General features: G+C 40.6%; 2 protein-coding genes across 2 annotated transcripts in view; both read left to right on the top strand.

Annotated features, from left to right (window-relative positions):
- Positions 1–12,697, top strand: part of LOC117935074 (type I phosphatidylinositol 4,5-bisphosphate 4-phosphatase-B-like) — a 23,581-nt gene extending 10,884 nt beyond the window's left edge. The window contains exon 9 of the mRNA XM_034857223.1: positions 12,683–12,697. The gene's annotated coding sequence lies outside the window, so the exon portion shown is untranslated. The remainder of the gene's footprint in view (positions 1–12,682) is intronic.
- LOC117935205 overlaps positions 1–15,000 on the top strand; it is a 52,938-nt gene that overhangs the window by 1,151 nt on the left and 36,787 nt on the right. Inside the window, exon 2 of the mRNA XM_034857343.1 lies at positions 14,570–14,916. Coding sequence (XP_034713234.1) covers positions 14,570–14,916 — 347 coding nt within the window. The remainder of the gene's footprint in view (positions 1–14,569; positions 14,917–15,000) is intronic.

Raw genomic sequence — 15,000 nt, 5'->3', positions numbered from 1 at the left:
CTGTAGTCACCGCTTTTTTCTTATTGTCCATTTGGCCATAGTAACCACTTACACGCAAATCAGCTTACACGCAAATCTAGCTACAGATTGGCGGACCAATTACTGCTGGGTGATGGAAGAGACACCCAGTAGGTAAAATCAAAGTTAATATTAAAATGAAATTTAATTAAATTTAATTTAATTGTTCCGTTAATGTCACCACAGCCCCCACAGTAGGTTAAGCCACCTAACTAGCGTAGGAGACAACTAGGAGGAAGCGCCACCCATGGTGTGACACACCGCTCGAAATCGCTGCCAACGCTCCGTCATAGTTCAAGTTCATGTTTATTTCCACTTTGTCCTCGTTGCCGCTGACCCTTCAAGGCACAACCATTACAAAAGGTAGCCAGGAGGAATGATGACGTATATCTGCACTCTCACTATTCTCTGAGACCTACCTTTCCCTCTGATCACGTGTAGACGGCTTAATACTGCCAGCACAAGAGCTTTCATCAGTGGACCATAGAATCACCACTGTGTTACCTCAGTGGGCGATAGCTAGTGACGTAACAGACATTTCTCTACATGTAAATCGCCTATATCATTACTACAAACGCTTTTGTACGTGTACCTAAGGGACTTTTTGAATGCGGGACCTTTAATCGTAACAGACCATTTCTACACTGTGGAATTGCTACTTTAACTTAAGTAAAAGATCTGAGTACTGATTCCACTTCTGATAACATTTTAACTTTTCATTTCTCCAAAACACATTCAATTGTTCACCATCAACCAGAGAGCAGAGCAGTCTCGTTTTTCAGCCAGTCCTGAATTTAGAGTAACGGTCTTTAAATGTGAGGTTACGCAGGGATCCCAGATTTCAAACTGCACTATCATCTGCAGGACTGTACTCTCTCGTTACTTTGAAAGAAAAGGAGTCATCTTTCTTTAACTCTTATAAAATAAAACCAGATATTATTTATTTTTTATTAAGTCTTGAACCAACGCTGGAGAGGCAAATTATTACTGTACTGTGTGCGTGTGTGTGTGTGTGTGTGTGTGTGTGTGTGTGTTACCTTGCCATGCCTTGAGGCCGTTAGGGGCCTCGGATGTGTTCTGTTGGGATGATAGTTTTAAGGAAAGTAAACACCAGAAGAGTCCCTACTGTGTGTGAACACACTAAAGTGGAAAAAAGAGAAGAAAAGTAATAGAAAGAGAGAGATGGCAATAAACTGAGAAAGGTGGATAGAAGAAGAGAGTAATAGTGGGTAATGATGTATTTGATAGAAGGTGTGAAACAGCGTTGGTCTGATTTAGGGCTTTGGTCTGAGCTCTCTGGGGCTTTGGATTTAGACGGCTGGATTTAGGGGTGTTTATATGTGTGAGAGAGTAAATCTGATTTACTTCCTTGTCCTCCTTGTCTCTATTTTCAGGTTTTATTACAGCTCTGTCACCCGATGCTTGTAGCACACTTCATAAAAAGCCAGATTTACAGCCACATACAGTTTTCTTTTGGGATGTTTCCATTCCTCGTATTTTGATCTGTTTTATTCATGGGACCGGCTGTCGTCCATATTTGAGCTTTACATTCAGGTCTCTGGCCATCACTCATCAACATCTCTGTCTCTCTGACACACACGCTTCCTACTTAGCTGGAACTCCCGCCCTCGTTCAGGGTATCCGCTTTAGCGCACACCCACGTTGATGTCCCCGTGCTGGTCTCTGTAGCAGCCGAAGCTACATAGGCGATCTGTACCTATGTATCCCAGTGGTACACGTGAGCTGTAGTTTGACTGCACATACTTGTTTGTTGTTGAAAAGAGATAGCTGTAGCTCCAAGATGGCTGACACTCGACTTGCTTTGGCTCGCTTTGGGTCCAACCTCCTATGTGCGGGTTGAAAACAATGTGGAACTAGGTCCTTGTAGTTCTCTAGCTCTGGGCAAAAAATGCCTCCGATGACGCAAAACAACGATTTTTGCGTCATCTGAGTTTTTTTTCCCCGACATCCAATACAGCTATCTCTCGTCTCAGGGGGACATGAGGGAGAGAAGCGCGGCCATTCGACAATACTACCAGGTTTCTACTGATATAAAGCTTAATGCTAATCGGTAAAGTGTTCCTTTAAGTAAAGTACTGAAGTAGTTGTACTTAGTTACATTCCACCAATGGTCCACTGGTTAAAGATCCAGCAGAGGTAATGGCATTCATTTAATAAAAGCAGGGAAACTAAAAGCTTGTATGTTTAAAAGCACACTAACCTTGTACTGTGACCTCTGCAGCAATGTCACACACACACACACACACACACACACATTTAGCCCACAGTAAACACTCCCCTTTTGACCATACAGCTCGTACATTTTTCAGATGGTCACGGTTTGTACAACCTGATGTATGTGTGTGTGTGTGTGTGTGTGTGTGTGTGTGTGTGTGTGTGTGTGTGTGTGTGTGTGTGTGTGTGTGTATGTGTGTGTGTGAAAGAGAAACCAGTTGGATTTTTAAATGCCACTGCTGCTTTTCCTCCATTTATTTCTGTTGCTGATCATCACTCTTTGTGTTTTAGGTACACACACTGCCGCCTTGTTTTGTAAGTAAATAAATACATTTTTTTCTTAAAGGAGAAATATCAAGCTTATTTTCAGGTCCATATTTTCATTTTGGGTTTCTGCTAGAACACGTTTAAATGATTTAATGTTAAAAAAAAAACTACTCTTCTCGTACTGTCTGTTAACAACACTTTTGTTGTCCCTATCTCAATGTTTTCATTTGATTTCCACCCCCCCGCCCATGTCCTTCCCACCTGTTGACCGTTAACACTTTAACACGACGTTCCACGCAATCCTCCTCCGTTCTGGTTTTTTACTGCGACCACTGCTTCAACTTTAGAATCACAGGCCATCCAGATGAATGTTCTTGTCAGATGTGTTTGTACCAAGAGCAAAATGTCACGAGTTCTCGTGATAACCTTCTCAAAACATTAAATAACGTGATGTCGGGTTAATGGGCCTTCAGCCATTAGGCTTTTGAACAGGTTTTTCTTTTATGATTAACACATCTTGAATGTTTAATCAGATATTTTACTCTCTACATGTCTCCACCGATACATGAATACGCTCACAGTTAATTAACCACTGGGCAATTTGGTTGAAAGAAAGCCATATTTCTGAGTTTGAAACTTTAAAAATGGGTCAAATATAACCCCAAGAACAACACAAGGGTTAAATAAAATTAAAAACATTGTGCAGATTTCAGACGCCTTTAAAGGAAAATCCACTTTAACGATGTTTAAATGTAGACGCTATAATCTCAGATATTTTAAGAGTTTGAGAGACGAAACTAAAACATCCACAGCATCATCTCACACGTGGTGTTTTGGAAATAAAGTCACTTCAGTGCAGGTTTGTGCTGTAAATCCCACGCTTGTTAACCGTTTGCCTCGTGCGTTTGAGCCGAGCGATTCTGTTGGAGTCCATTAGCTCATCCAGTTGTGAGAAGAGTTTCTGGGTCGAGCAGCCAGTCCAGCCTCTGAATCAGGTTACTAAGGGTGATGGCTGTGGACAGGATGTCCTCGTACCAGGCTGCAAGTCAGTGACATGACTTTTCAGTAGCGTGTGTGAGGAAAAAATGGAGAAGAGAAGCCAAGACAAGACAAAAAAATAAAGTAATTTATTTTTTATTTTGTTGTCCAACATGCATCTTAAAATTAGTCCATTTGCACATGTTTAAGAAAGACACTGTATTAATACTTTAACAATAAATTTATGTTTTTTTTATCTCCTAAAATATAATTTAAAAAATGTCAACAGGATTTCTACTCACAATTAGACCTTGAACACTTGGTGCTGGCTCCTAAATATGCAAATTAACGTTATAATATTAATGATAATATTCGTAAAATTGCCCAAAATGTCCATGTGGGAAAAAAGAAAAACGTGCGTCAATATTAAAACAGATAACTTGGAGTGCTATCCTAATCTTCCTTGATCTTTATTTTATTAAATATTATATAAATCTTCAAATTTATAAATCTTCATGATTCTATCTCTATATTTCATTCTTCCTTGATTCAGTTTACTGTTCAAAAGTTTGTAATCAGCTGTTATAGTAAAAAAAAAACATTGCACTGTGGCTTAGGATATTGAGTTGTTGCGGCTTTCTTTGGGCAGATTTAACTGACTTTTCAATCTATTGTCTGTTCAACTGATATGTTTTATTATACTAACTAGCCTCGCAATAACAGCGCTGTGGAGGAGGGTCTGCCTAGTCCACGCAGCGTTTCAGGAGGGGAGAAACACACGCTCTGGTTTATCGGCATTTCTTTAAACCAATCACAATTGTCTTGAGCGGCGCTAATCTCCAGACAGAGCCACGGTGCCGCTGCAAAATGTCCTCGGGAATTGTGTGTACGTCCAAAAGTAGTTTAAGTCGTGCAACAGAAAGCTCAGATCGGACAGATAGTCACGCTAGCTGTCTGGATTAACCCTGCAGAGGTAAAGCATGAGGTGCAACTAACCATAGTCCTAACATTTTAAATAACAAAATCGGAAGGTAATGGACATCCGGCCAAAAAGAGTGAAATCTGGCGGTGTTTCCGCAAGTGGAAGGTCGTGAGTACAGACCAACCTTCAGTTTGAAGAAGAGCTTTACTACATGGTAATTCCAGCTTGTTTTAGGCTGCGTGCTTGTGCACTAAAGAGGAACCTGTTCCAATTTGAATCTGCAAACATTATGATGCTTGGCTTCCAGTTTTCTTTTACCAATGACAGCTGAGTTCTTCTCCGCTTATTCAACTGTTGCTCAGAGAGATCTTTGTCTCTTTCAGTTGCCAGTCTGGTTGAAGCATTGAGCAGCGTTTTGTTCTCCATGTACACTACAAAACCAAATAACCATTTGTAAGGAGGACTTTCTACAACTTAAAAGCCTCAAAAAGCATCAAACATATAGAGTAGTCCTCTCAGACACCTGACTGGAGATTCCAAACTTTTCAGCAGGAGTGTTGATATTTTTAGTCTCCTAAAATAGTCAAAGTCTTGAAGCTAGCGCCCCATATCAGCTGATACAGTGTCAAGTATATTGTGTTTCTGAGACAGAATGACACACACCCTCAATGGTGATGAAAACTCTCCTCAGCTGTAAATGAAGCCGAGGTGTGATGATGTAATTGGAACTAGACCCACACACACACATTCACGCCACGCTCCGTGATGCAGTACTGTCATTTTCAGCTGTCCGTCTCATTCGAGCTCCCTCTGAGGTCAGAGAGGAAATATCTGAGAGGATCGGTCCGGCGATCACGTGTTCCTACTGTGTGACGTGCAGTGTTTCCATCGATGGCCAAGTGGCTTTTTGGGGCCTTTTCCCTTTATTTGATAGTGATTCAAACCTGGGCCGTCGCAAAGGACTCAGCCTAGATGGGGTGCACACTCTTACTGGGTGAGCTAGAGCTCGCCCCCCCCCCCCCCCCCCCCCCCAAGTGGCATTTTTAGGAACGTTCATGCTAAAATCTGCCTTTTGAATAGAGAAATGTTCAGGCAATCTACTGTGAGGGTTAGAATGTAGTACTCTGCTTTAGTACAAAGGTTGTACTTTACTTGAGTCTTTTCTATTAACACCACTTTCTACTTCACTTACTTTACTCGACTACTTTTATCTGACAGCTTGAGTTACTTTACAAATTAAGATGTTCACACACTAAACACATGAAGTGCATGTGCTTCTTCTTGACCTGTTGAAATCCTGGACTAACAAAGAACAAATAAGGCCGAGCCAGTCAGAGCTTGTCGAGCTTTCACAAGTTTAAAAAACTTGTTTAGGGTAAAAGAAATTTTACCTAAAAACACTGCAACGTATTTTTCACCAACAACACATCACATGCACTTTCTGGAGGGCACTCCATAAACATGGGCTGCATAAAATGATGACATGTCGATGTCACCACTATGAATCTATAAATATCTCACAGAGTCCTTTACACACACACACACACACACACACACACACACACACACACACACACACACACACACACACACACACACACACACGTCCAGGCTTTGTAGTGCTGAGTGACTCCAGCTTTATTTGAGCCGCTGGTGATTTATTTTCATCAGTTTCATCAGTGCTTATTAGACCCTCTGATAACTGCTCCTCAGAGGATGGCAACAGCTCTCAGTATCCACACACACACATACAAACACACGCACACACACACACACACACACACACACACACACAGGGTAGTTTCATCTACAGCCATGCATCATATTCTCTGTCCTCTGAGAACCACGTACGTCTAAAGAGATTTAAAAGTTTTCCTGTTGTCAGCTTTGTGACAATGCATTTTCCAGCTGATCCAAGAGGCTTTTTAAAATTAACTCTTTTTTTTTAAACTAAGGAACGCTTCATCAATCAGTTTATCACAGCATTCAACATCAACACATCTGGAGATGAATGGTTTTCACTGGACAGGAAGGGGATTAAAGCTGTCAGACAAACCTCTGACATGTAATGGAGTACAAAAAAATATCAAGTTTCCTCCAAGGGAAATACTCAAGTAAACTACAAGAAAGAATGTGTACTTAAGTGCAGTACTTGAATAAATGCACTTACATTACACCATTCATTTTTGAGTCATGCTTTTTTTTAATTAACATTAAATAATAAAATATAATATGCATGGAGACGCTTATATATTACCTCTGCCTAAATAATGAAAAACAATATTCATGAATATTACGTCAGAGAGACAGACATAAAACCAAAATTTAAATATTCTTTAACCAGATAAAGTCCTCGCCGTCCTCCCTGCCCTCTCCTTGTCTTCACCTTGAAATCATCTGTCAAAAATATCAAAGTGCATTAAAACGCCAGTGCTGCGGAGAGATTTACGACCCCGACATGAGCAGCAGCAGGGTTTCTCGGGTGTGTTACTGTGTGAGATCCCTGTCCCTGCTGAGTGAAGGTTTAAACCCATCTGTCTGTTGCTGGGGCGTGTCTCAGGGGGCTCCCAGGACCCGCTGACGTCAGATACAGTATTAGGGGACCACTAAGGTCTATATAAAAGAGACTTCAGATACAGTATTAGGGACCACTAAGGTCTATATAAAAGGATCCAAAGAGTATGTCATGGGACCATAGACTGTGTATTATTATTATTATTATTATTATTATTATTATAATGCATGAATATTAGCAGTCTATGCATGGAACCTTTAAATATTCCTTCAGGAAGACAGGAACTTCAGAGAGTTGGGTACAACACTGCACGATAACACATTATGGTTAAACTTCACCGTCTACCTTAATCTCTCCTCCGTTGAGAGTACATCACATGCTTCATGACACGCAGCAGAAGGCCGCAGGTCGGAACTGAGACCACGGCCACCGCATTGAGGACTGAGCCTCTGTGTATTAACACAGAATACATAATGCAAATATCCCACAGCGTTAATACAATTCACATCTGTGGGCACAAACATGTTTTTCAAAGCATCTTCAAATTAGCATTTTGAATGACACAGATTCTCAGTTAAACTAAGTGTGTTAAATGCTTTGAACTGCTCAGTACATTCGGTGTGGTGATGCTCGGCGTATTCGGAGATCTTCCCTGCCCACATTTTCAGTTTTGCTAAGCTGAGGAAATAGGAGCCATAGGAGTTTTTTTCTGGAAGGATCCCGCCGTTGAAGACAGATACTAATATGAGATTTCACATTCCCCGTCAGTCTTGGCAGCAGACGGTGTCCGTCGTCACTGATCTGGGGTCAGGTTACCTCTGGTCCGAGTTGTTGAGATCATCAGAGTGGATCCGACCTTGTGTTACTGGGTGGGGGAGGTGGATGCTGCACATTCATGTGGGTACACAGATGAATGCATGCACATGTCTCTGTGTGTGTGTGTGTGTGTGTGTGTGTGTGTGTGTGTGTGTGTGTGTGTGTGTGTGTGTGTGTGTGTGTGCGTGTGTGCGTGTGTTGTATGTGACATGGATAAACAACATCCGTCAGTAGCATCAGAGCTAAACCTCCCGGGCATCGGCTACAATGTGAAATAAAAACAAAAATAAAAAAGTCAGCACCTAACTGAAGTTAAAGGCAGGGTGCAGTGATCAAAATATGTAAACCCAGGAAGTTATTTTCAAATTGTCTCGCTGGGATCGTGATAGCTTAGCATTTTCAGCCATGGAATCCAACTGAGAGCGGAGATGAAGAGCTGCCAGTCAGCTGTGGTCCGTGGTCAGGTGTTAAGCCCTGTGGTCCTGGGGAGGGGATAAAGGGATATATTACTAATTTGCTGCAATCCCCAGTAGAGAATGATCCTTTAATGAAATATTCATCATCACCTTTTGATAAACTGTTGATTCAACAGTCAGTAAAGTCAAAAGCTGTTTATTATCGAGCGCTTAAGGCTCATTCCATGTGCTGGCTTTAAATATGGGACGTGTCTGGTTGTGTGTTGCTTTTTAAATAAATACATATTTTTTTCTTAAAGGAGAAATATCCAGCTTATTTTCAGGTCCATATTTTCATTTTGGGTTTCTGCTAGAACACGTTTAAATGATTTAATGTTTTAAACGTGCTTTAAATGCTTCTCGTACTGTCTGTTAACAACACTTTTGTTGTCCCTATCTCATTGTTTTGTTGCTTTTCAAAAAAAGAGTATTACGTTTTATTTCTTTTTTCAAAATGTTTATGTTTTTTCCCCCCAATGTCTTTCTCCTTTTGTTTTAGTTTTGTCACTTTTTTGACATTTTAGTCGTTCTTTCCCGAAGTCATTGATGCGTACCTTTTTCTTTCGTAGTTTTTGTCAGTTTTTCTAATAATTTTTACATTTTTTCCCCCCCAATGTTTTGTTGCCTTGTTTGAAATTTTTAAACTCCCATATTTCTGATTTCTGAAAAAAAACTTGGTCAAATTTGACCCCAGGACAACATGAGGGTTAAATATAATGTTCCTGGATGAATTCACCCTTTGTCTGAAATGCCCCCCCCCCCCTCCCACAAGGCTAAGTCCGCTCTGATTGGCTTGTGAGAAAAATACGGCGCACCTTAGGTAATTCTCAAGCTGTGGGTGAAAATACTCACCGTTTGACGGTTAGTAGCCAATCCAGATACTCCAATTATGTCCACTTGCACTAAAAAAATGAGTTTAATATGATATCTTCCTTTAAATGCTTATGTAACTCCATCTAGTCTGTCGTGTCCATATCAATCTTTTTCTCTATAAGCTCTTTAGAAGAGTAAATGCTATTTAAAACTCTTGAATGTGCCTCACAATAACCTTTAATTTATACAGTTTTAAAATATTTTTTAATAGCAGCTTCCTTCAACTTTTGATAACGTGTCAAGATGTTTTGTGAATATTCAGAGATGTTTATGGTGAAAAAAGGTAAAAGAAACATAATCACCACCTACACAATATTTTGAACATCAATAGTATGTTAATTATAACATAATTATAATTTAACAGAATGTCTGTGACAATAGCGCCACTTTGTGGCAGAATAATGATAAGACACAACAAGTGTGTAGGCTACAGAAGGAAACAGTAACTAATTAGATCGCTCTATTTCTTTGGGCTAGACTTCCAAATTTTTGTTATAGTATTATTATATATTATATATTAAAAATAGCCTTGTACATAACACGGTTTGTGTAACCCAACTATGTGGACAAGAAGATAACAATGATGAGGTCAAGGGATAAAAACATGACTGTTAAGACAAATATAAATACAAACCTAAATTATATAAACAGATATCACACAACATTCACAGGAATAACCAATTCCGTTCCTTTTCTTCAAAATAAAAGAGCACAAAATTAAAACACCACACTATAAATAGTTCTATGTAGAAAAAAAACTGCAACTATCGATTATTATTGATAAATCTAAAAAGAAAATCATTAAAAAAAAGTCATTAAATATTCAATAAAAAATACAAGATTTCCAAAAAAATAAAGGTAAATTTGTAAATTGATTTATTTGAATAGTCACTGTTTACAATCAGTTTTATTGACCAATTTACTAATTTGTGTTTATTATATACTAATAATTGACTAAATTAATGAGAACTAACTGATCATTTCAGCTTTGGTATAATTAACCCTTTATTTTCGATTTTATTCTGAAGGTTTGGCACCAAAACCATGAGACTTCCTGATATATTGAGTACAATCCATTGTACAATCTCATCTAGTTCCATTCACACAGAGAGAATTAAGAAATGAAACAAGCATTGTGGTCTTTTATCACATCAAATCTGACATTACAAAAAAAAGTGATGAAAATGTATAATACTTATGATAAGTGTAAGAATTCAATTTTTCATGGTTTGGAAGAATTATAAGAAATAGGGTTAAGTGGTAGAGGAAAACGTTGCCTTTTCAATTTTTTAAAGGGCACTGGACTGTATAACAGGAAACAGTGCACTACGGTGATAGTTCCATAGATGGCAGCAATGCACGTTTTGGATGCCGGATGCTGTAAAACACCAACGAAGAAGAAGAAAACTAATCTAAGATTTCTTCTTTCCTTCAATATTTGTGAAGATTTCCTGCCTATTTACGACGACTTTGAGCACATTAAAGATGAGAGAGATATACAAATAACGTAAGGTATGATTCAACAACGTTGTTATGGAAACTCGCAGCGAATCACTGCGTACTTGCAATCGCTGTGCGTAGCGTTTGTTAACTGAAAACGGTGTTTACTGTTTTTTTTGTAACCGGGCCTCGTTAGCGCATGCTAGCAGGAGCATGCGAGGCTGGTTTAGCTATGTTAGCGCTCTATGGTCTGCTAACAGCTCGTGTTTAACGCTCGAGACTAAATACAGCTGTTTGACAACACTTTGAAGGTATTGTACTCGTTGTTTATGTTATAATTTGGCTCTAGCCAACCGTAACGGTCACAACGGTTGGGCTCAGGCCCGTGATGAGTACAGGACATTAACGTACACACAATATATCGTAGCTAGCTAATAACCGAATGGTTATAGCTAGCTACGTGTTGGTGTTGATATGAGGGAGATGAAAAAAGAAAGTTAGGACTTAACACCTGACATTAGCTTTTTTTTCTCTCCGTGAAATGAGTACAGTTAATGAAAAATTAGTGTTTTGTTTGTCTGTTGGAGCATCTGCATGGTGGTAAACCACCGTCACTCCCCGATGTAAGTCGAGTGAAGATGGGAGTTGCGCATGCGTCAGTTTGCGACTATAATATAATATACAAGATGCTAAAGAGAGACTTCTGTGATGTCAATACAGTAAAAACGGACCTACTTGATGACGTTAATTCACTTTTGCCTACAATTTAGCTATCAAACATTACCTAGGCTGTCATTTGAATGGCGTTTTGAACTAACGTTAGCGATCAAACAATCATAGATAGTTAAAACTTTTTGAAATGATTTCCATTTTCTTTTTGTAATGGAAAAAAGTTTATTTCATGGATTTCACAAATTTCAGTCTGAGACGTTATGCCGTAAACCGTCTAAATCTGAGCATGCGCGACACAAAACCGACTAACATCGGGGAGTGGCAACCACCCTAGCCGAGGAGGAACACTGTGCTTGTGTAAGTAGGCCTGGCAAACCGGGATCCTTTTAAGGATTCAGGTTATTCTGAGTCACTTGCTAAACTGAACCGGATTGTGCGAGTCTCTTGAATCACTTGAGTCGGTATTGTTAAGATCGACTATGTGCTCAACCTAAGTGCATTTCATCATATTACATTCATACACCAAACCTACAGTAGGTCCAGCGAGGCTACATTCAGAAAACTGTGTTACTTCAGAAGTGAAAGAAGGGCTTCTGTTGTTGATTCTTTTTATTCGCTCGTCTGCTACAGATCCCTTCATAGCCGGCTGAGTTGCGCGATTGTCTGACTCATGCGAGAGCGCATAAGTCATGGAGGATTCGTGAGTTGTCTGCAAGGCGAGCCAGAGCCGCAAACCGAGTGTCACGTGCAATGTTCCAGACTGCCTGCTTGACCTAATTTCATTTTTTTTAAATTATTTTTGGGGCTTTCCCGCCTTTTAATTTTTGGGAGGGAAGTCACGCAGGAAATTGTCACAAGTTGGATTCGAACCCTGGACCTGAACCTCGAAGTACATGTGTGCCTGCTCTACCACTGAGCGAACCTGGCCACTCTAATTGCATATTAACATGCTACATTGATACACCCACACTAGTAGACATAGCTAGGCTACATGCGGAACCTTTTGTTATTTCAGAGGTGAAATAATAGCTTTTGTTGTGGATTTGCTTTACTCTGAGCTTGAGGAAAGACTTCACTCGCTCGCCTGAATCAGATCCACTCATGGCAACGTAGCCACGGCTGATTCGCAATAGTCAACAAGGGCTCAGGAGTTCTTGAGTGAATCCCTGGTCTGCGAGCTTCCAGACCTGACTCTGCGGGTCGGACTTTCTGTCTGCTCACTCAGTCGCTTGAGTTGACTTGTTGAGTTGTTGCTCACAAAATTGTAGGTTATTAAGCTTTTTGCAGCTAATATGGCTAGGAATAGTAGTAGGTAACGTCACAAGATGTCTGTGTGGCTGTATGTCATTTTAAATTGTAGTAGGACTCAACTCATCCGGGTTAATGAAACTAGAGACTCGGGATGTGTGAGTCAATTTAAAGACTTGGGTTGAAGATCCGAGTGAATTTTGACTCAAACGGATCAACAAGCAAGAAAAACGGGCAGAGCAGAGACAGCAGAGAGAGTTCTTTTTGTTTGTGCCCTTCGTTTTTTGGAGAATTTGCCTCTGAAAACAAGTCTTTCTAAAAACTCGGCCAGAGTTGATATTTTTGAAATGTTCATTTGCATGTAAGCTAAGACAAACGGAGGTTTAGGAAGCCGAGCCAGTGTGTCACTCCCCGATGTAAGTAGAGTGCAGATTTGAGGTGACCATGCTCAGATATAAACGGTTCACGGCATAACGTGTCATGCCCGATGAGAGTTGAGTCAGAACGGCTCTGGTCGAGTGCAGATGTGGGTGGCGCATGCTCAGATTTAACGCCTCACAGAAGATGGAAATCATTTAAAAAACATTTTAGCTATCCATGATTGTTTGATTGCTAACGTTGGCTCAAAACGGCATTTCAAATGACAGCCTTTGTTGTGTTTGATTGCTAACACGTAGCCAGCAGTGAAAGAACTTGGTTAAGTAGGTCTAGTTTTACTGGATTGACATTACAGAAGTCTCTCATTCGCGTCTTGTAGGTCACTTGTCGCAAAGTAATGCATGCGCGACGCAAATCTGCACTCGACTTGCATTAGGCAGTGACTAAGTGAGGAAGAGAGAGGAAGTGATTTGTTGCTGCTGCTATTTTTGGGATTCTAATTGGCTAAAGTGGGCTTGAGCTTGTCGTTACACTGCCACCTACAGGTTTAGCATGCTCTTGACGGCATATCTACTAGGCTACGCTAGCAACTAGGCAAGCATTATTATGTGTGGTGCACGTTTGTCACAGAAGTAAAGGCTGGACCACAATAAAGGCCGCTGGAAGGAAAGACCTGTGGGATCTCTCCTTCACACAGCGAGGGTGGAGAAATAATTCAGCCCTGGGGCCCATGTTATACAGAGTTTGTGTAGGAGGCCACCTGTCTAGCGTGCGCCTCCAATGTAAGAAGGTTATGTAATTAATACATGACAAGCTAAATATTCTGTTCTTAGCCTGCGATAGATTAGCAATAAACATTCAAACACAATGGCTGTTGTGAAAGCCCTAAAGGACTGGTGGTGCATATTCATTTGGCCAACAAGGAAACGCCAACACGAGCGTCATCTCTCACTCTGACCGATGGTGTAACTTCATAACTCAGTGACAAACTTTTGCGTTTAAAGTGGTTGCATTGCTGCGGTCAAACCTAAAACAAACAAGGTTTTTTCCATTATTCTTAGACCCATTTTTTCGGGGGAGAGGGTTTCTGTGAGGTGTACGACTTTTTTCTGCCGTTGAAGGATGACATTGCAGATTTTTTCTTCTTCTAAATTACTGTTGATCAATTTTAAGCATACATATTGTACATTTTGTGAATACTGATGGTGATTCAATCTGTATAATTTTATTTTGTTACGCTACCTTACCTCTAACCAATAAATTGTGATTCAAGTCATACAGGAACTTCAGTCTTATTTACACTGTCATTCACTGCCATCTAGTCGTTAAATGTGTCCATGGTCATCTGAATCTCTCGGTATGATCTAATGTGACGTTCTGAAATGGGAATTACAGTTTTGAGAAGTTTCATTTTGCTATGCATTTTCTGTCTGCGAGTGCTATTGTCCACTATTTCCACCAGGGATGAGCATGGAAAGTAAATAAATGAGTTTGTGTCTGTTCAGAATGTTTCCTGTTAACATCAGTGACTTAGTTTCCTGTCTTTGTCTATGCTCTGTTGCCTTTGCCTCATCTTTTCTTTCTTGCTAGTGAAGACCTGGAAGTGAAGTAGATGACCTGAGCGATCAACAGGAAACAGTGGACATCTCAAGACAAGACCTTCAAGATGATTGATTTTACCCATCGATGAAGCTGAAGTCCAGTGCCTTTCAATAACCCCTTTTGTTTTTTGTTTGTTTTTTTACTTTTCAGCTTTACATTGCTATCGGAGCGTTGTGCCCCTTCTTCTGCTCAAGGGGCCCTAACGAGCCCCCTACTTGGAGGGCTCTCAGGGAGCTCACTCCTGCTTGGCCAGCAGGCTGCATCCTTGCGGCTGGCTCAACTGAAAGCCCAGCTAGCACTGACACAGATAAGCAATGCTCTTGCTGTCGGCAGCAGAGCCGCGACATTGACAGCCAACTCCAACACAACTGCTCCTTACATACCCACCTCCCCAACTGCTGCAGCCATCAATCTCCTTAACCTTCTCAAGATTGCAAACACCATGTCACATCCCCTGTATAACCCCTATGCCCCTGGGAACCAAAGTTCCACCCAGGGTCAGTATGGACTCTCCAGTATACCGACAGAAAGGGACCCTCGGATGGCATCTTCTCGCCTTGGACCTGGGTCCAGCTTCAACT

The sequence above is a fragment of the Etheostoma cragini genome, chromosome 19 (genome assembly GCF_013103735.1).
Source record: "Etheostoma cragini isolate CJK2018 chromosome 19, CSU_Ecrag_1.0, whole genome shotgun sequence".
NCBI lineage: Eukaryota > Metazoa > Chordata > Actinopteri > Perciformes > Percidae > Etheostoma > Etheostoma cragini.
Note: the sequence above shows the minus strand (reverse complement) of the source record. Positions and strands in the feature narration are given on the sequence as shown.